Source organism: Tamandua tetradactyla, chromosome 4 (assembly GCF_023851605.1).
Source record: "Tamandua tetradactyla isolate mTamTet1 chromosome 4, mTamTet1.pri, whole genome shotgun sequence".
NCBI classification, from domain to species: domain Eukaryota; kingdom Metazoa; phylum Chordata; class Mammalia; order Pilosa; family Myrmecophagidae; genus Tamandua; species Tamandua tetradactyla.
In genome coordinates this window covers 21578902-21599716 of record NC_135330.1, presented here as the reverse complement: position 1 = coordinate 21599716, position 20815 = coordinate 21578902, and the positions used below count along the sequence as shown (strand labels likewise).

General features: G+C 36.0%; 1 protein-coding gene across 7 annotated transcripts in view; it reads right to left on the bottom strand.

Annotated features, from left to right (window-relative positions):
• Window positions 1–20815, bottom strand: part of DCAF6 (DDB1 and CUL4 associated factor 6) — a 215136-nt gene that overhangs the window by 22602 nt on the left and 171719 nt on the right. For all 7 annotated transcript variants that reach the window (XM_077156886.1, XM_077156887.1, XM_077156888.1 and 4 more), the window contains one exon: window positions 77–215. In XM_077156886.1, coding sequence (XP_077013001.1) covers window positions 77–215 — 139 coding nt within the window. The remainder of the gene's footprint in view (window positions 1–76; window positions 216–20815) is intronic.

The following is a 20815-nucleotide window of genomic DNA, read 5'->3' as shown; positions in this document are numbered from 1 at the left end:
AATCATTATTGCAAAAGCATTCATATTATGGATACCACAATTTTTTTCTCCAAAGAACACCATGAGCATTTGGTACCATTGTCCTGGAGTTGCGATGACCCTTGTAAACCATCTTTACTAATGGCCTTCTAATGTTCAAAGTATCCAATTCTTCCATTTCTTTCCTTTCTTTTCTCCTCCTGAAGAACTCCTGAATGCGGGCAACAGCAGAGCGTCTATGAGTTAAATATAAAAAAAGAACAACAACAGCAATAAATACCAAACACTCACAGGCGACTACAGAATGACAATGAGTAATATTAAAGTACAGTAAGTCTACAAAGTACTTTAAAGCATTATCTCAATACGGCACCCCAACCAAAAGCATGAAAAAGCAGACATAGCAGTGAGACTACATCAGACTAGTTGAGTTACTAAAACAAAATGTTTTAGTTAAAGAGATCACTTAGAAATGTGGTACTGGTTGAGAAAGTAAGGAAATAGCATGCTGCACACTTTTTTAAAGGGCTATTTTATAAAAACACGATTTAGATACAGGCACATTTCATATGCAGTCTACTACAAATAAAATGAATTGCATTCAATATTCTCTCCCCTCTTCTCCGAATCAGGAAAAGGAGAGGTATAAAGAAAAACCAAGTGAAACCAGGTAACACATAATACTGCTAGATGGACTTACTGACATTTTATTAAAAACCCTGGTGAAAAATGTTCCAAGCAAAGAACAAACTAGTCTCAAGGAAAACAGAATAAATTTTAATTTATAAGCTATAAAATAAGGAACTTGCAAATATCTTCTCTATGTTGACTCCATTCTAAACTATACCTTTGGAGGTAACAATACAGGTTTTACTTTAAGAACTGAGCTAGTGAAACAGTTGGGGAGTGAATAAAGGCCTCATTTAAAACAACAGTTAAAAGTGATCTTGTGGTGGACAATGTTCTAGTTCTTTCATGAAAATATATGACATTCTTACAAGGAGTTAATTATAGACGGTGTGTGTGGAAAAATAGTATCTATTTCAACATATGAACTATAGTTAACAGTAACATTTTAATATTCTTTCATCAACAGTAAGAAATGTACTACACCAGTACTATGGGCCAATAATAGGGAGGGAATGGGAGGATAAGGAGTTGGAAGGAGCTGGGCATTCATTTTTACTTTTCTTTTCTGGAGTAATAAAAATGTTTCAGAATTGATCATGGGGATGTCTGTATAATTGTGTGGTGATACTGTGAGCCAGCAATTGTATACTTCGGAAGGTCTGTTTGGTGTGTGAATAAACCTTAATGAAACTGCATTTAAAAAGAGAGAGAGACTTCCTAATATATGTTATCACTTAATTTTGTTAATTTGAATTTGTTATTTAAAACACTTTATTTTGATATATAATAGAACAAAAAAATCATAATATATAAAGTCTACAAATTAATAAGAAAAATTTAAAAACCCTAACAGAAAAACAGGCAAAGGACACAGATAGGGAAATTACAGAAGAAATGAAACAGTTAATAAATATACAAAAAGATGCTCAGTTTCAATAGTAAAAATACAACAACAAACTGCAAGTGGTTCAATGGTAGAATGCTCACCTTCCATGCGGGAAACCCAGGTTCGATTCCCAGACCATGCACCCCCAAAAACAATAATAATAATAATAATAATAATAAAATAACAAATAATAATAAAATAACAAATAAAATGCAATTGATGAAGGTTTTTATGTCTATCAGAGAGGCAAGAGTTCAGGAAAACAGACAATATTAATAGGAGCTTAAAAGTGGTCCTATATATTAAAAACTGCATTATTTTATTTTTGTAAAATTGTCACTTAAGTAGAACACATTAAATACAAGAAAGTGCAAAACCATTAGTGAATAATAGCTCAAGGAGTTTCCAGAAATGGAACAGATATGTGGAACCAGCATTATTATTGAGAAATAGCAATAATAATAATAACAACAATAATAATTCCAAAGTCTCCCATCTATTATCTTTCCCTTAAAGGTAACTAATATTCTAACACAATGATTAATTTTACTTGTTTTCAACTTTAATTAAATGGAATCCTTTTCTGTCTAGTTTCTTTGGTTCAACATTATGTTTGTAAGATTCATTCATGCTGTTCTATGCAGCTGTAGTTCATTCATCCTCTTTGTTGTAGAGTATTACATTGTATAAATATATCATCATTTCTTAGCCATTCTATTGTTGGAAGACTTTAAGTTGTTTATGGTTTATTATTTTAAGCCAAATAAAAAGGAGGGGAGGGTGCTTATTGGCTTATATTAAAAAAAAATAGAAGGGTAAATTTGGGTATGGTTTGATTCAGGTCTCAGAAGATACCACCAGGCTGTTTTCCTTTTTCCATATCTGAGGCCTTGTTTTGACAGTAATGGGTCCATTCTCAGTTCCAGTCTCTATGTCTTCTTCATAGAGGAGTTCTGATTTCTTTGTAACCTGAATACAAGCCCAGAATTGTGCTACACTGGCTTGTGACTTGGGTATGAACCAAATATTGGGACCCAAGAAGGAGAGACTGCTGACTGGCTTAGCCTAGAGGTCATGTGTTCCACCTTGGAAGCCAAGAAGAAGAGGCAGCCTCACCTAAAAGTCCATAGTGGGAACAGAGGATTTGTGACAGATTCTAGCATGTTCTGGGAGGTGAGGATGAAGAAGTAAGCCAGGATTATACAGAATAAAGAATATAACTGTATTTTCCAAAAGGTAGAGAAATTTAAACAGCAGAGTGGCATGATCACTTCTGTGTTTTAAGAACACTACTCTGATGATTATGGAAAAAGATATATAAAAAGAATAAAAAGAAGGGATTATTGTAGTTACCCAGAGAAGAGATGGTGGGGACCTGAAATAAGACAGTGGCAGCAAGGATGAATATGAGGGAGGAGATTCAAGAGATGTTTCTGAACTATAATTGATAGGATTATATCACTCAGCTGGGAAAAGAAGATTTAGAAAAAAAGAGGAATCATAGGTAATTCTGAAGAGACTAGCTTGTGAAACTGGCTGGGTTTGAGATGGAAACAATGTCCAGTGGGTGACTGAACATATGAATCTATAATTCAAGAGAGATCTGGAAGTTGCCAGTGTCCATAGGAGAGATGACACAGGGGGCAAGGATATGTCATCCAAGGAGAGATGTAAAGGGAGAGGGAAACTTATTAGCAGAGGAAATTGCGGTGGAATAACCAGAGAGATAGGGTAACTGGTGTTTTGGAAACAAAGGAAAGGGGTGTGAAGTTTCAAGAAGGAAGGATGGTCAACAGTGTTATTTGGTATAAAGAAATTAAGGAGACTAAAGGCCAAAAATAGAAAATGGATTTGACAAATAGGAGGGCCCTGCCATCTTAACTAGAGCCAAATTATATGGTTTACAGTGAGTGAGACTTCAGGATACAGAAAGAGAAAGTATGAATTACATTTAAAAATGTGCAATGTTAAGACACTAGTTAGGGCAGTGGCTCAAAGAGATGTATAAAATAATTTTAAAAAATGCTTTTAATAGAGAAGCTCTGGGCTTACAGAACAATCATGCTTAACATACAGGATTTCCACACCCCACCTGACCAAGAATTTACCTTGCATTGGTGTGGAACATCTGTTACAAGTGATAATAGCATTTTTTTCTAAGTATACTTTTTTTCCCTATCACTAGCAGCCAAAATTTATTGAGATTCTTTGTCCCAGGGACTATGCAAAACAACCTACATGGATTACCTCATTTAAAACACTCAATACAGAGGCCTGTGAAATGTCCTATTTTAATATATATACATATTTAATTAGAGAAGTTGTAGCTTTGCAGAAAAATCATGTTAAATACAGCATTCACATATACTTTCCCTATTGCTGACACTTTGAATTAGTGTGTTACCTTTAATAAGAAAGAATATCAAAATAGTATAATTACTTATAGTCCATTGTTTACATTAGGTGTGCTTTTTCTCATATACCACCCACACATAGCATAATGTCGTAAGTTGTTATTAATTCATGAAAGAACATTCTTATACTTGTATTATTAACCCTAACCCAATGTCCACATCAGGGTGCATGTGTTATACAGTCCCATGTTTTACCCACTAACTTTCATTCTAGTAGCATAAATGACCCCAAACTTCCCATTTCAACCACATTCACATCTGATTCAGCACTGTTAATTAACACTTACAATAATGTGCTACCATAACCACTGTCCATTTCCAAACATTCCAATCAACCTAAAAGGAAATTTGGTACAAATTATGCATCATTCCCCATTCTCCACCTCCAAGCTATCCCGTTAACCTATTGTGTCAGTTTGAAAGGAGGTGTGTACCCTAGAAAAGCCATGTTTTAATCCTAATCCCATTTTGTAAAGGCAGTTGTTTCTTCTAATCCCTATTCAGTACTGTATGCTTGAATCTGGAATTAGATCATCTCCCTGGAGATGTGACTCAATCAAGAGTGGTTGTTAAACTGGATTAGGTGGAGACATGTCTCCACCCATTCGGATGGGTCTTGATTAGTTTACTGGAATCCTGTAAGAGAACAAGAGAGAAAGCCAGGAGATTCAGAGAGAGCAGAGAATGCTGCAGCACCACAATGCAGACAGTCCACCAGCCAGCACTTTGGAGAGGAAGAAGGAAAACGCCTCCCAGGGAGCTTCATGAAACGGGAAGCCAGGAGAGAAAGCTAGCAGTTGATGCCATGTTCACCAGATGCCTTTCCAGTTGAGCGAGAAACCTTGGCTGTGTTTGCCACGTGCCTTCTCACTTGAGAGAGAAATCCTGAACTTCATCGGCCTTCTTGAACCAAGGTATCTTTCCCTGGATGCCTTTGACTGGACATTTCTATAGACTTGTTTTAATTGGGACATTTCCACAGCCTAAAAACTGTTAACTTGCAACTTAGTAAATTCCCCCCTTTTAAAAGCTGTTCTGTTTCCGGTATATTGCATTCAGCAGCTAGCAAACTAGAACACCTATATTCTAGATTCTAACTCTATGAATTTGTTTATTATAATTAGTTCATATCAGTGATATCATACAATATTTCTTTTTGGTGTGTATGGTTTATTTCACTCAGCATAATCTCCTTAAGGTTCATCAAAGTTGTTGCATGCATCAGGATTTCATTCCCTTTAATAGCTGAATAATATTCCATCGTATGTATATACCATGTTGTTTATGCATTCATCAGTTGATGGAGAGGGGTTGCTTCCATCTTTTGGCAATCGTGAATAATGCCACTATGAACATTGGTGTACAAATATCTGCTTGAGTCTCGGCTTTCAATTCTTCTGGGTATATACCTAGTAGCAGGATTGCTGGTCATATGGCAATTCTATACTTAGCTTCCCAAGGAACTGCCAGATTGTCTTCCACAACAGCTGCACCCTTTTTTACATTTCCATCAACAATGAATGAGTATTTCTATTCCTCTATATCCTCTCCAACCTTGTAATTTTTTTCCTATAGTAGCATTCTAATGGGTGCCAAATGATATCTCATTATGGTTTTGATTTGCATTTCCCTAATAACTACTGAAGCTGAGCCTCTTTTCAGGTGCTTTGTAGCCATTTGTATATCCTCTGGCGAAGTGTCTACTTAAGTCTTTTGCTGGTTTCTTAAGAGGGTTGTCTTCTTATTGTTGAATTGTAAGATTTCTTTATATATTCTAGATGTTAAATCCTCATAGGATGTGGCTTCCAAATATTTTCTCCCACTCAATAGGTCGTCTTTTCACTTTGGTGACAAAATCCTTTGATACAAAAAGTTTTTAATTTTGAGGTCCCATTTATCTATTTTTTCTTTTGTTGCTTGTGCTTTGGGTGTAAAGTCTAAGAAAACACTGCCTAATACAAGATCCTGAAGATGCTTTCCTACATTTTCTTCTAGGAGTTTTATAGTCCTGGCTCCTATATCAAAATTTTGAGTTAATTTTTGTATGTGGTGTGAGATACAGGTCGTCTTTCATTCTTTAGGATAATGGATATTCCATTCTCTCTCTCAGCACTGTTTGTTGAAGAGACTATTCTTTCCTAATTGAGTGGATGTGACAAAAATCACATTTTGTCAAAAACCAATTGGTGCAATGGTGGCTCAGTGGCAGAATTCTCGCCTGCTATGCCAGAGACCTGGGTTTGATTACTGGAGTCTACTCAGGCCAAAAAAAATCAATTGACCATAGATGTGAAGGTCTATTTCTGAAGTCTTAATTGGATTCCACTGGCCAACACATTTATCCCTGTGTAGTACCATGCTATTCTGACCCCTGCAGTGTTTTTTTTTTGTTTGTTTTTTGGAGGGGTGATGCAAGGTCCTGGAATTGAACCTGGGTTTCCTGCATGGAAAGTGAGCATTCTACCACTGAATTACCCATGCACCCAACTCCTGTAAGCTTTGTAAAATGATTTATAAGAAATGTAAGTCCTTCAACTTTGTTATCTTTCAAGATATTTCTGGCTATTCAGGGCCCATTTATCTTCCAAATAAATTTGACAGTTAGCTTTCCCATTTCTGAAAAGCAGGCTGTTGGAATTCTGATTGGGATTGTGTTGGATCTGTAAATCATTTTGGGTAGAACTGACATCTTTGTGATATTTAGTATCATAAATACTAAATATTTAGTATCACAAATACTTCCAGTACAATGTTGAATAACAGTGGTGACAGAAGATATCCTTGTCTTATATCAGATCTTAGAGGGAAAGCTTTCAGTCTTTCACCACTGAGTAAGATGATAGCTGAGTTTTTCATATATACCCTTTATCAAGCTGAAGAAATTTCTACTTCTATTTTTCTAAGTGGCTTTATCCAAAAAAAGGATGCTTAATTCCGTCAGATGCCTTTTCTGTGTCAATTGAAATGATCATTTTTCCCCCCTTCATTTTGTTGATCTGGTGTATTATATTAACTGCTTTTCTTATGCTGAGTTACCCTTGCATACCTGGGATGCAACCCATTTGATAATGGTGTATAATTCTTTTGATATGCTTTTGGATTCAATTTCCAAGTATTGTGTTGAAGATTTTTTCAACTATATTCATAAGAGAAATTGGTCTGTAATTTTTTTTTATTATAGTATCATTATCTGGCTTTGGTATTAGGGTTATAGAATGAGTTAGTGTTCCTTCCTCTTCAATATGTTAGAAGAGTTTGAGCAGGATTGGTATTCATTTTCGCTTTGGTATTAGGGTTATAGAATGAGTTAGATAGTGTTCCTTCCTCTTCAATACGTTAGAAGAGTTTGAGCAGGATTGGTATTCATTTTCTTAGAATGAATGGTTCTTTCTAAGCCATCTGCTCTTGGGCTTTTCTTTCTGGGGAAGATGCCCTCCTCTGTTTCTGATTTTATTTATTTGCATCTTCTACCTTATTTTCTTTGTCAGTCCAGCTAAGGGTTTCTTAAATTTACTGTACTTTTCAAAGAACCAACTTCTGATTTTGTTAACTCTATATTTTTAATTCTCAATTTCACTTATTTCTGCTTTAATCTTTGTTATTTCTCTCATTCTGCATGCTTTAGGGTTAGTTTGTTCTTTTTCTAGTTCCTCCAGGTATTCAGCGAGGTCTTTACTTTAGCTATAATCCTCTTTTTTAATATAGGTAGTTACAGCTATACATTTCCCCATCAGTACTGCCTTCACTGCATCCCATAAGTTTTGAAAGGTGATATTCTCATTTTCATTTGCCTAGGTATTTACTGATTTCCCCTGCAATTCTCTCTTTGACCCATTGATTGTTTATGTTATTTTCCAATTCTCCACCTGTTATTTATTTCCAGCTTCATCCCATTATGGTCAGAGAAAATCTTTGTAAAATTTCAATCTTTCTAAATTTTTTGAGACTCGTTTTGTGACCCACATGTTGGTCTATCCTGGAGAACAATCCATATGCACTTGAGAAGAATGAATGTCCTGCTGTTTTCAGGTGCAATATACTGTGTATGTCTGCTAGGTCTAGTTCATTGATCATATTATTCAGGTTGTTTCCTTATTGATCTTCTGTCTAGATAGTCTATCTAATGATAATAGTGGTTGGTATACTGAATTCTCCAGCTAACTCTTGTAGAGTTGTCTATTTCTTGCTTCAGTTTTGCCAGTGTTCGACTCATGTACTTTGGGGCACAGTGGTTAGGTGCATAAATATTTATGATTGTTGTTTCTTCTTGGTGGACAGTTCTCTTTTTTAATATATAGTGCCCTTTGTTTCTTGTCACATCTTTTGATTTAAAGTCTATTTTGTCTGACATTAGCATAGGTTATCCAGCTCTTTTTAAATTACTATTTGCATGGAATATATTTTTCTAGTCTTTCATTTTCAACCTATTTTTGTCTTTGGGTCTAAGGTGAATCTCATGTAAACACATAAAGTTGGATCATGCTTCTTTTATCCATTCTAACAATCTGTCTTTTTTGAATGGGAGGTTTTAATCCATTAACATTCAGGGCTATTACTGTCAAGACAGTATTTTTAAGCCGTTTTGTCCTTCGGTTTTTTTGTTTGTTTTTATATCATATCACTTTTTGTCTCTTTTTTCTTTTCTTGCAACCTCTTTTTGTAGACAGTTGATCTTTTGTGATGTGTCTAAATGACTCCATTCTCATTTCAGTTTCTACATATTTTTAAAATACCTTCTTTGTAGTTACTCAGGGGTTTATACTGCAGAACTTACATCTATAACCTACTAATTTGAAAAGATACCAACTTAGCTTCAATAGCTTACAGGCCCCATAACCATATGTTTTTCCTCTTTATGTTGTTTCTGTCTCTTTTTTTATATTTTACATGCCCATTATCAGGAAAAATGCCTTTTTCTTGTTCATTTTATTCTGACTCTTAGAGCAATTAAACAATAGAGTTGTATATTGAGGATGCAGTACTACTGGGTTTTGCATTTACCCTTATTGATCTTTATTTGTTCACATTACTCCAAGCCACTCTCTTCTTCACTCTTGTCCCTTCAACCCACAGAACTCCTTTTAATAATTCTTATAGGGAAGTTGCTTTGTTGATGGACTTTCTCAATTTCTGTTTATCTGTGAATGTTTTAAACTCTCCATCATTTTTGAAGGACAATTTTGTTGGACAGAGAATTTGGGGTTGGTGGTTTTTCTCTTTTAGCACCTTAAACACACCATACCACTGCCTTCTTGCCTCTATGGTTTCTAATGAGAAATCAGCACTTAAGTCTTACTGAGGATTTCTTGCACGTGAAGAACCGTTTTTCTTTTGCCACTTTCAGAATTCTATCTTTGGCATCTGACATCCCAATCTGTATGTATCTCAGAGTAGGTCTATTAGGATTTATTCTGTTTAGCATACTCTGAACTTCTTGGCCACATATATTTATGCTTTTAGAAGAGTTGGGAAAATTTTGGCCATTATTTCACAAATATTGTTTCTGATCCTTTCCCCTTCTCTTCTTCGGGGATGCTTATGAGATGTATGTTTGTGCATTTTGTGCTATTACTCAAATCACTGAAAGACTCGTTTTTTCTATTCTTTTCACTATCTGTTCTTCTGATTGTATGATTTTGATTGTCCTTCTAGTTCATGATTCTTCTGCCTGCTCAAATCTGCTTTGTATGCCTCCAGTGTGCCTTTCATCTCCGTAATTTCTGTTATGTTCTTTTTAAACTTGCAAATTATTCTTTATGCTAACACATAAAGAATTAGTATTCTTTAGCTCTTTAACCATATTTTCTTCATATCCTTGAATTGATTTAGGAGATTTGCTTGAACTTCTTTGGTTAGTTGTTCAAATGTCTAAGTCTCCTCAAGTGTTTTCATTGACTGAGACGTAACTTCCTGTTTCCTAGGATGGCTTGCAATTTTTTGCTGATTATTTTGATGAGTTAAACTCCGATGGCCCATTCTCTCTTGTCTAGTACTTTACTGTTACTTAGTTTTGTGCTAAGGCTCTTCTTCTACACTTGGTCCAATTGATTCTAGTCATTTAGAATAGCCTGTTGTTTTAACTGTTCAGATTTTCTCAGCTGTTCATCTGATTTTTGCCCTGGATGTGCAGTGCAGTTTTTAAGATTTGCACTTTTTAATTGTTTCACCTCCAAGAGAAAGCTTCCTTTCCTCTGTTCCTTCTATTGATCTGTTCTGTTTATTTTTGTGCAGAATTTTCCCCCCAGCTACCATGATTTGTTTACATTCTTTACCTCATTCTTTTATTTTCTTCACACTTTTTAGGTCTGGGGCCTGTACTATCTTAGAGAAGTTCTATTTAACCCCCCCTTTTTTTTTCAGATGAGGCTTTTCTGCCTCCAGAGTCAGGTGGGGTCAATCCAGAAAAGGTGGGTCACTTCAGAATACCCCATTTTGTGCTTAAGTTTCCAGAACCAAAAACTGGATTGAGTGAACACAGCACTTACCAACCTTTCTACTGTGGTTCGTCTTTGTTCTCTCTGGGGACCCTTTTATATGCATAACCTCCCAGCAGTGTACTCTGCCCAAGTTGCTGTGGACTTGGCTCCCAGTGCCTGGATAATTGTGGGATTCTAATTCACTGCTGTGAGCAGCTCTATAGTCTCTTTCTGCAGCGGGAAGGACCCAGGACAATGCCTCTGAAGGACTCCCAAACTGCACATGACTGAGAGTGCAGGAGGGAACAGACTGGTGGACCAGGATAGACATTTCTTAACTGACATTTTTCTTTTTCTTTGATTCAGCATTTGTAGAGTCTTTCACAGTCTATCTACTGTCCTCCAGCATTCTAAGCAAGTAGTATTTCTTCTTTTAGTCACTCAATCTCTGGGGAGTTTTTCAGAGCATGTCTTATGCTGCCACGTTGATCTATACAGTTTTTGCTTATTATAAATAGTGCTACCAATACACATCTTTTCATGTCTTTTTGTTAACATATGTATGCATTTCTCTTTATATACCTAAAAGTGGAACTGCTGAACAACATATGCGTATATGTTCAGCTGAAAACCAGATACTCCCAATTTTTTAAAGTGTTGTACCAATTTACACCACGACTAGCAATAAATTAGAGTCCAGTACAATATATTCTTGAGGATATACTATGTAATATCTAGTAAAATAAAAATCCTGTATAAGCTGTGTCTTGGTGATTTTACTTTTAAATAAAGTATAATACAAAAAAACTTGAGCATGTCTGTGTATATATATGTATGTTTACTGTAGTTCTGTAATTGAGAAAGATTGGAAATAATCTAAATGTTCACAGAGAAAGAATTGGTTAAATCAATTATGGTACAATCATACAATGGAAGTCTTATGCCACCACTAAAAAAATATAAGGGCCAGCCTCTCCAGAACATCGACTAATTCTATCCCTCATCCCATATTGTCGACAACCCCTTCCAACATGAAAAAGTTAGAAAAGGGCATAGCCCAAATACCCCTCAAGAGTGAGAGAAAGCTCAAAGGTAATGGTGGAGTTATACAGAGAAGGTAGGGTTTAACAAATGAATATGACTGCTATATCAATATATTGACATTTCTTTTAGTTTCAGTATCTTTGAGCAGCTAGAAGTAAAAACCTAAAATTGTGGAATTACAACCCATACCAAACTCTGAAATCTGTTCAACAACTAACTGTTATGATATTGTGAACCACTGACTGTACACTTTGGAGATACATATATATACATATAAAGGGTAAGGAAGATCCATAAGCAATTATATGTAAAATGTCAACATTTACTGCTGAATCTAAAACACAGCCTAAAGAATAGTTTACAGTAAAAAAAAGGTATGTATGCTTAAAAAGGGTCTGGAAAGATATACATCAATCTGTTTATAATAAACTTTAAAACAATTATATAGCAATTATGTACTCCTACTTTTACAAAAAAAGGTATTTTCTTTTTCATAAAATAAAATGTTAGACTCTATAAGTCTATGACTTTATAAGTCAGGCATATTCAAAAAACATTTGAAGAAATTTATCCTATATTAGTATCTAATCAATGGAGTCTACAAACAGATTTTAAAGTGAGATATAGTTAGTAACCTCCAGGCAGAAATCTGACATGTTTAGCTTACTTTGATTGCCTCCATCTATTGGGAAATAAGAATGGGAACGGTTGAAAGTTCAAATGTTCTCGATAGAAATATAATGAATGCAGCTAGATCTTTCTCTTTTTTTCTGAAGCGGAAGAGAGGGGAAAAGAACACAACAGGATCTGTTAAAAATATGTGATGAGCAAGAAACCAATACAGAAAAAAACTCTTTTGCTAAGAAAGTAGAGTAGGAGGTAGCAGAGGAAATTCAAACTTGCTGCCAAGTTGAAAGCCGTGGGAGCTGTAAATGGAAAAAGAAATTATATAACAAGTTAAGCATTTAAGTAGCAACTAGAATTATCTAAAATAAAATATGTGGGCAAAATTCAGTTGTTATTATTAAGGTGATGATAATTAAGAATTAGTGAGAACTATACCAAACAATAGTAAAGGTTTATTTCATTTAAAAGTCTGCTTTAGAAAGCGGCCTAATTTAGTTTAATATTTGTTTGGCTTCACTGTCCCAAAAAAGAACAATTCTAAAACCTGGATCTCAATTATAGAGTATGAATCATGGTTTAGGACACCTGTCAATAACTTACTGCAGGAAAATTATTTAAGGGGGAGAAAAAGCTCCAACTGTCCAAGTTTCAAACTGGAAGCTACATAATGATAGTGGATGTTATACCTACATATACAAAATTTCCCCACTCAGTTTAAAGTTTTACAAAATTCAATAACTTAGAATGGATACATTGAAACAGCTTTATTAGAAAATATTTCATAAAAACCCCAAAGAACATATAGGTCCCTGAAATTATATAATTTGCATTTTGTAAGTATGATAAATGAAAATTAAAATAATGCATATGTATATAGCATACCAATCAGCAAATATTTATTAAAAGCTTACTATTCGCAGAATTGTTTCCAAGAATATTAGTTATTAATTGTTACACACATTTGATAGATTACCCTCATTTGGCATACAATTTAAAATTCATAAAAGATGTTATAAGGTTAAATAAACATGGAAAGTTTTATAAGTAAACAATAAAGTAATAATAATAAAGAGTATTAATTCCAACCCAATGGAAGAAAAATAAGAGCAAGTAATACCGCCCCCACATCCCTGTAAAAAAACAAAAAGGAACAAAAAACCTAATCACCTCCTCCCCTCACCCCACTCCCTCACCAAAAGCAAGTAAAATAAAGGAAATAAGTAAAGCAGGACAATCAGAAGTAAAAAAGTTGGAAACAAGTTCAGATATAGCCAGAATTATAAGCTAAAACAGATTAAATATGCCAATGGGGAATATTGACATATTTATCGCCCAAGAGACACTTAAAGCATGAGCACAAAGAAAGGTTTCAAGGAAAAGGATACCATGCAAATACTAATATAATGAAAGATATAATAGCTATATTAACACCAAACAAAAGAAACTAAGATAAAAACATCATCAGAGATTGAGATCACTACAGAATGAAAAATAAAAAGTTCACTCTACCAGAAAGGCATAATTTGAACATATGCATCCAATAAAAATATTCTTAAAAATATATTATCGCCCTCTTTGTTCGCCGGCCCGGCGCGCAGCGCCCACGCCCCGCAGCAGCCGGCCTGCCCGCCCTCCTCTCCCTCTTTGTCTGCCGGCCTAGCGCGCGGCGCCCACGCCCCGCAGCAGCCGGCCCGCCCGCCCTCCTCTCCCCTCTTCCCCCTCCTGCTCCAGCGGCTCTCCAACCATCACCGTGCCCTCTTCCGCCTTCACCGGCTCCTCCGCCACCGGCCTCGACAGCCTTGCCACCCTCACTTTTCCTCCTCCAGAACAGCTACTGGGGGAGCGGAGACAATACAGAGCAGCTCCCGGAGATCAAAGGGACGGCGTACCCCATCCTGGAACGGCTGACTGTCTGGGAGAACCAGCTCCGGTGAGATCACCGTGGGGTGCGGGCTTTCCCGGGCGGGACAGCAAGCAGCCGGAGACCCTCCCTTCCTCCTTCCCAGGCCAGCTGACAGAATTGGGCAGGCAGTCCCCTTGGGCCGCGGCGGCTGACGTCCCCACCACGCGACGCCCCCCGGACCAACTGAGAGAGTTGGGTCGGAAATCCCCAGACTGCGAAGAACGGTGACCGGTGGGTCCCTTCCAAACACGTGACGCCCCGGTCCGGCTAGGAACAGTGCACTGTCCCGGGCTGCGACAGCTGGCGCCCTCCCGCCACGCTTGGCGCCCCGGGCCGACTAGGAAATTCGGTCGGACGCTCTCCCGTGCTGCGGCGGCTGGCGACCCTCCCTGCATTCGGACCCCCGGGCCGGCTGGCACTCTTCCAGGACGCTTCGGCTGCCGAACCTCCCTGACGGCGAGAGTTTTCCAGTGTTAAAGGACCCACAGCAACTTTCACTGGTGGAACCCGTAGACAAACGTGTGCAACGAGCGCCACCTACTGGGCAGGATAAGAAAAACAGAACCCAGAGATTTCACAGAAAAATCTTTCAACCTGTGGGGTCCAACACCCAGGGAAATCTGACTAAATGCCGAGACGCCAGCAGAAGATAACGGATCACGCTCAGAAAATTGAAAATATGGCCCAGTCAAAGGAACAAACCAATAGTTCAAATGAGATACAGGAGCTGAAACAACTAATGCTGAATATACAAACAGAAATGGAAAACCTCTTCAAAAACGAAATCGATAAACTGAAGAAGGACATGAAGAAGACATGGGCTGAACAAAAAGAAGAAATAGAAAAACCGAAAAAACAAATCACAGAGCTTATGGAAGTGAAGGACAAAGTAGAAAAGATGGAAAAAACAATGGATACCTACAATGATAGATTTAAAGAGACAGAAGATAGAATTAGTGATTTGGAGGATGGAACATCTGAATTCCAAAAAGAAACAGAAACTATCTGGAAAAGAATGGAAAAATTCGAACAGGGTATCAGGGAACTCAAGGACAATATGAACCGCACAAATATACGTGTTGTGGGTGTTCCAGAAGGAGAAGAGAAGGGAAAAGGAGGAGAAAAACTAATGGAAGAAATTATCACTGAAAATTTCCCAACTCTTATGAAAGACCTAAAATTACAGAACCAAGAAGTGCAGCGCACCCCAAAGAGATTAGACCCAAATAGGCGTTCTCCAAGACACTTACTAGTTAGAATGTCAGAGGTCAAAGAGAAAGAGAGGATCTTGAAAGCAGCGAGAGAGAAGCAATCCATCACATACAAGGGAAACCCAATAAAACTATGTGTAGATTTCTCAGCAGAAACCATGGAAGCTAGAAGACAGTGGGATGATATATTTAAGTTACTAAAGGAGAAAAACTGCCAACCAAGACTCCTATATCCAGCAAAATTGTCCTTCAAAAATGAGGGAGAAATTAAAACATTCTCAGACAAAAAGTCAATGAGAGAATTTGTGACCAAGAGACCAGCTCTGCAAGAAATACTAAAGGGAGCACTAGAGTCAGATACAAAAAGACAGAAGAGAGAGACATGGAGAAGAGTGTAGAAAGAAGGAAAGTCAGATATGATATATATAATACAAAAGGCAAAATGGTAGAGGAAAATATTATTCAAACAGTAAAAACTCTAAATGTTAATGGACTGAATTCCCCAATCAAAAGACATAGACTGGCAGAATGGATGAAAAAACAGGATCCTTCTATATGCTGTCTACAGGAAACACATCTTAGACCCTAATATAAATATAGGTTGAAAGTGAAAGGTTGGGAAAAGATATTTCATGCAAATAACAACCAGAAAATAGCAGGAGTGGCTATACTAATATCCAACAAATTAGACTTCAAATGTAAAACAGTTAAAAGAGACAAAGAAGGACACTATATACTAATAAAAGGAACAATTAAACAAGAAGACATAACAAGCATAAATATTTACGCACCGAACCAGAATGCCCCAAAATACATGAGGAATACACTGCAAGCACTGAAAAGGGAAATAGACACATATACCATAACAGTTGGAGATTTCAATTCACCACTCTCATCAATGGACAGAACATCTAGACAGAGGATCAATAAAGAAATAGAGACTCTGAATATTACTATAAATGAGCTAGACTTAACAGACATTTATAGGACATTACATCCCACAACAGCAGGATACACCTTTTTTACAAGTGCTCATGGATCATTCTCAAAGATAGACCATATGCTGGGTCAAAAAGCAAGTCTTAACAAATTTAAAAAGATTGAAATCATACACAACACTTTCTCGGATCATAAAGGAATGAAGCTGGAAATCAATAATAGGCGGAGTGCCAGAAAATTCACAAATACATGGAGGCTCTACAACACACTCTTAAACAACCAGTGGGTCAAAGAAGAAATTGCAAGAGAAATTAGTAAATACCTAGAGGCGAATGAAAATGAAAACACAACTTATCAAAACTTATGGGATGCAGCAAAGGCAGTGCTAAGAGGGAAATTTATTGCCCTAAATGCCTTTATCAGAAAAGAAGAAAAGGCAAAAATGCAGGAATTAACTGTCCACTTGGAAGAACTGGAGAAAGAACAGCAAACGAATCCCAAAGCAAGCAAAAAGAAAGAAATAACAAAGATCAGAGCAGAAATAAATGAAATTGAAAACATGAAAACAATAGAGAAAATCAATAAGACCAGAAGTTGGCTCTATGAGAAAATCAATAAGATTGATGGGCCCTTAGCAAGACTGACAAAAAGAAGAAGAGAGAGGATGCAAATAAATAAGATCAGAAATGGAAGAGGAGACATAACTACTGACCTCACAGAAATAAAGGAGGTAATAACAGGATACTATGAACAACTTTACGCTAATGAATACAACAATTTAGATGAAATGGACAGGTTCCTGGAAAGACATGAACAACCAACTTTGACTCAAGAAGAAATAGATGACCTCAACAAACCAATCACAAGTAAAGAAATTGAATTAGTCATTCAAAAGCTTCCTAAAAAGAAAAGTCCAGGACCAGATGGCTTCACATGTGAATTCTACCAAACATTCCAGAAAGAATTAGTACCAACTCTCCTCAAACTCTTCAAAAAAATCAACGTGGAGGGAGAACTACCTAATTCATTCTATGAAGCCAATATCACCCTCATACCAAAACCAGGCAAAGATATTACAAAAAAAGAAAACTATAGACCAATCTCTCTAGTGAATCTAGATGCAAAAATCCTCAATAAAATTCTAGCAAATCGTATCCAACAACACATTAAAAGAATTATACATCATGACCAAGTAGGATTCATCCCAGGTATGCAAGGATGGTTCAACATAAGAAAATCAATTAATGTAATACACCATATCAACAAATCAAAGCAGAAAAATCACATGATCATCTCAATTGATGCAGAGAAGGCATTTGACAAGATTCAACATCCTTTCCTGTTGAAAACACTTCAAAAGATAGGAATACAAGGGAACTTCCTTAAAATGATAGAGGGAATATATGAAAATCCCACAGCTAATATCATCTTCAATGGGGAAAAATTGAAAACTTTTCCCCTAAGATCAGGAACAAGACAAGGATGTCCACTATCACCACTATTATTCAACATTGTGTTGGAGGTTCTAGCCAGAGCAATTAGACAAGAAAAAGAAATACAAGGCATCAAAATTGGAAAGGAAGAAGTAAAACTATCACTGTTTGCAGATGATATGATAATATACGTCGAAAACCCGGAAAAATCCACAACAAAACTACTAGAGCTAATAAATGAGTACAGCAAAGTAGCAGGTTACAAGATCAACATTCAAAAATCTGTAGCATTTCTATACACTAGCAATGAACAAGCTGAGGGGGAAATCAAGAAACGAATCCCATTTACAATTGCAACTAAAAGAATAAAATACCTAGGAATAAATTTAACTAAAGAGACAAAAAACCTATATAAAGAAAACTACAAAAAACTGCTAAAAGAAATCACAGAAGACCTAAACAGATGGAAGGGCATACCGTGTTCATGGATTGGAAGACTAAATATAGTTAAGATGTCAATCCTACCTAAATTGATTTACAGATTCAATGCAATACTAATCAAAATCCCAACAACGTATTTTTCAGAAATAGAAAAACCAATAAGCAAATTTATCTGGAAGGGCAGGGTGCCCCGAATTGCTAAAAACATCTTGAGGAAAAAAAACGAAGCTGGAGGTCTTGCACTGCCTGACTTTAAGGCATATTATGAAGCCACAGTGGTCAAAACAGCATGGTATTGGCATAAAGATAGATATATCGACCAATGGAATCGAATAGAGTGCTCAGATATAGACCCTCTCATCTATGGACATTTGATCTTTGATAAGGCAGTCAAGCCAACTCACCTGGGACAGAACAGTCTCTTCAATAAATGGTGCCTAGAGAACTGGATATCCATATGCAAAAGAATGAAAGAAGACCCATATCTCACACCCTACACAAAAGTTAACTCAAAATGGATCAAAGATTTAAACATTAGGTCTAAGACCATAGAACAGTTAGAGGAAAATGTAGGGAGATATCTTATGAATCTTACAATTGGAGGCGGTTTTATGGACCTTACACCTAAAGCAAGAGCACTGAAGAAGGAAATAAATAAATGGGAACTCCTCAAAATTAAACACTTTTATGCATCAAAGAACTTCATCAAGAAAGTAGAAAGACAGCCTACACAATGGGAATCAATATTTGGAAACGACATATCAGATAAAGGTCTAATATCCAGAATTTATAATGAGATTGTTCAACTCAACAACAAAAAGATAGCCAACCCAATTACAAAATGGGAAAAAGACTTGAATAGACACCTCTCAGAGGAGGAAATACAAATGGCCAAAAGACACATGAAGAGATGCTCAATGTCCCTGGCCATTAGAGAAATGCAAATCAAAACCACAATGAGATATCATCTCACACCCACCAGAAGGGCCATTATCAACAAAACAGAAAATGACAAGTGCTGGAGAGGATGCGGTGAAAGAGGCACACTTATCCACTGTTGGTGGGAATGCCAAATGGTGCAACCACTGTGGAAAGCAGTTTGGCGGTTCCTCAAAAAGCTGAATATAGAATTGCCATACGACCCAGCAATACCATTGCTGGGAATCTACTCAAAGGAATTAAGGGCAAAAACTCAAATGGACATTTGCACACCAATGTTTATAGCAGCGTTATTTACAATTGCAAAGAGATGGAAACAGCCAAAATGTCCATCAACAGACGAGTGGCTAAACAAACTGTGGTATATACATACGATGGAATATTATGCAGCTTTAAGGCAGGATAAACTTATGAAGCATGTAATAACATGGATGGACCTAGAGAACATTATGCTGAGTGAGTCTAGCCAAAAACTAAAAGACAAATACTGTGTGGTCCCAATGATGTGAATTGACACTCGAGAATAAACTTGGAATATGTCATTGGTAACAGAGTTCAGCAGGAGTTAGAAACAGGGTAAGATAATGGGTAATTGGAGCTGATGGAATACAGACTGTGCAATAGGACTAGATACAAAAACTCAAAAATGGACAGCACAATAATACCTAATTGTAAAGTAATCATGTTAAAATACTGAACGAAGCTGCATCCGAGCGATAGGCTCTTGTTTTGTTTTGTTTTGTTTGTTTTGTTCTTATTATTATTACTTTTATTTTTTTTCCTCTATATTAACATTCTATATTTTTTTCTGTTATACTGCTAGTTCTTCTAAATTGATGCAAATGTACTAAGAAACGATGATCATGCATCTATGTGATGATGTTAAGAATTACTGATTGCATATGTAGAATGGTATGATGTCTAAAAAAAAAAAAAAAAAAATGGTCAGCACAATACTGCCTAACTGTAATGTAATTATGTTGGAACGCTGAATGAAGCTGCATCTGATCTATAGTTTTTTTTTGTTTTTTTGTTTTTTCTTTCTCTTACATGTTTTTGTACTTTTTATTTTTATTTGTGTTTTCTCTGTGTTATCACTTTATTTCTTTTTCTGTTGTTGTGCTATTTCTTTCTCTAAATCGATGCATATGTACTGAGAAATGATGACCATACACCTATGTGATGATATTAAGAATTACTGATTGCATATGTAGAATGGATTGTTTTCTAATGTTGTGTTAGTTAATTTTTTTTAATTAATAATAAAAAAAAAATCAATACCTATTCATAATAAAAAACTCCTAGTAAACTAGGACAAAAGAGACTATCCTTAACCTGATATAAAGTATCTACAAAAATCCCTTATCTAAATAAACCAGTGAAGGCATTTCTTTTAAAATAGGAACAGGTGTGATGTCTACTTTATCACTAGCCAGTAAAAAATGAAAAATAAGATGAATAGAAAGGAGGAAAGAAAATCTGTATTTGCAGATAATATGACTACATTAAAAAGCTCAAAACAATCTACAGACCAATTACTAGAAGTAATAAAAGAACAATCTGACTGGATATAAGATAATGAACAAGTCAATTGTGTTTCTAAACAACAGCAACAAATAATTAGGGAAAATAACTTTTTTTTTTAAATGCCATTTACAGCAGCAACAAGAACTAAAGTATCTATAAATAAGCCTAAAGAAAGATATGAAAACTTATTTATAGAAGATTATAAAATGTTGTTGGAAGGTATTTTTAAAAAGCTATCCTATACTGATGGAGATGAAAAATTAATATTGTAAAGAGAATCAATTCTTTTCAAATTTATTTACAAATGTATTACAACTGTAATCAAATTCTTGCAGACCTTAAAAATTGATTTAAAAAACAGAACAAAAGACAATGAATAAACAAGACCCTTTTTAAAAAGAAGAGAAGGAACTTGCCCTAGCATAT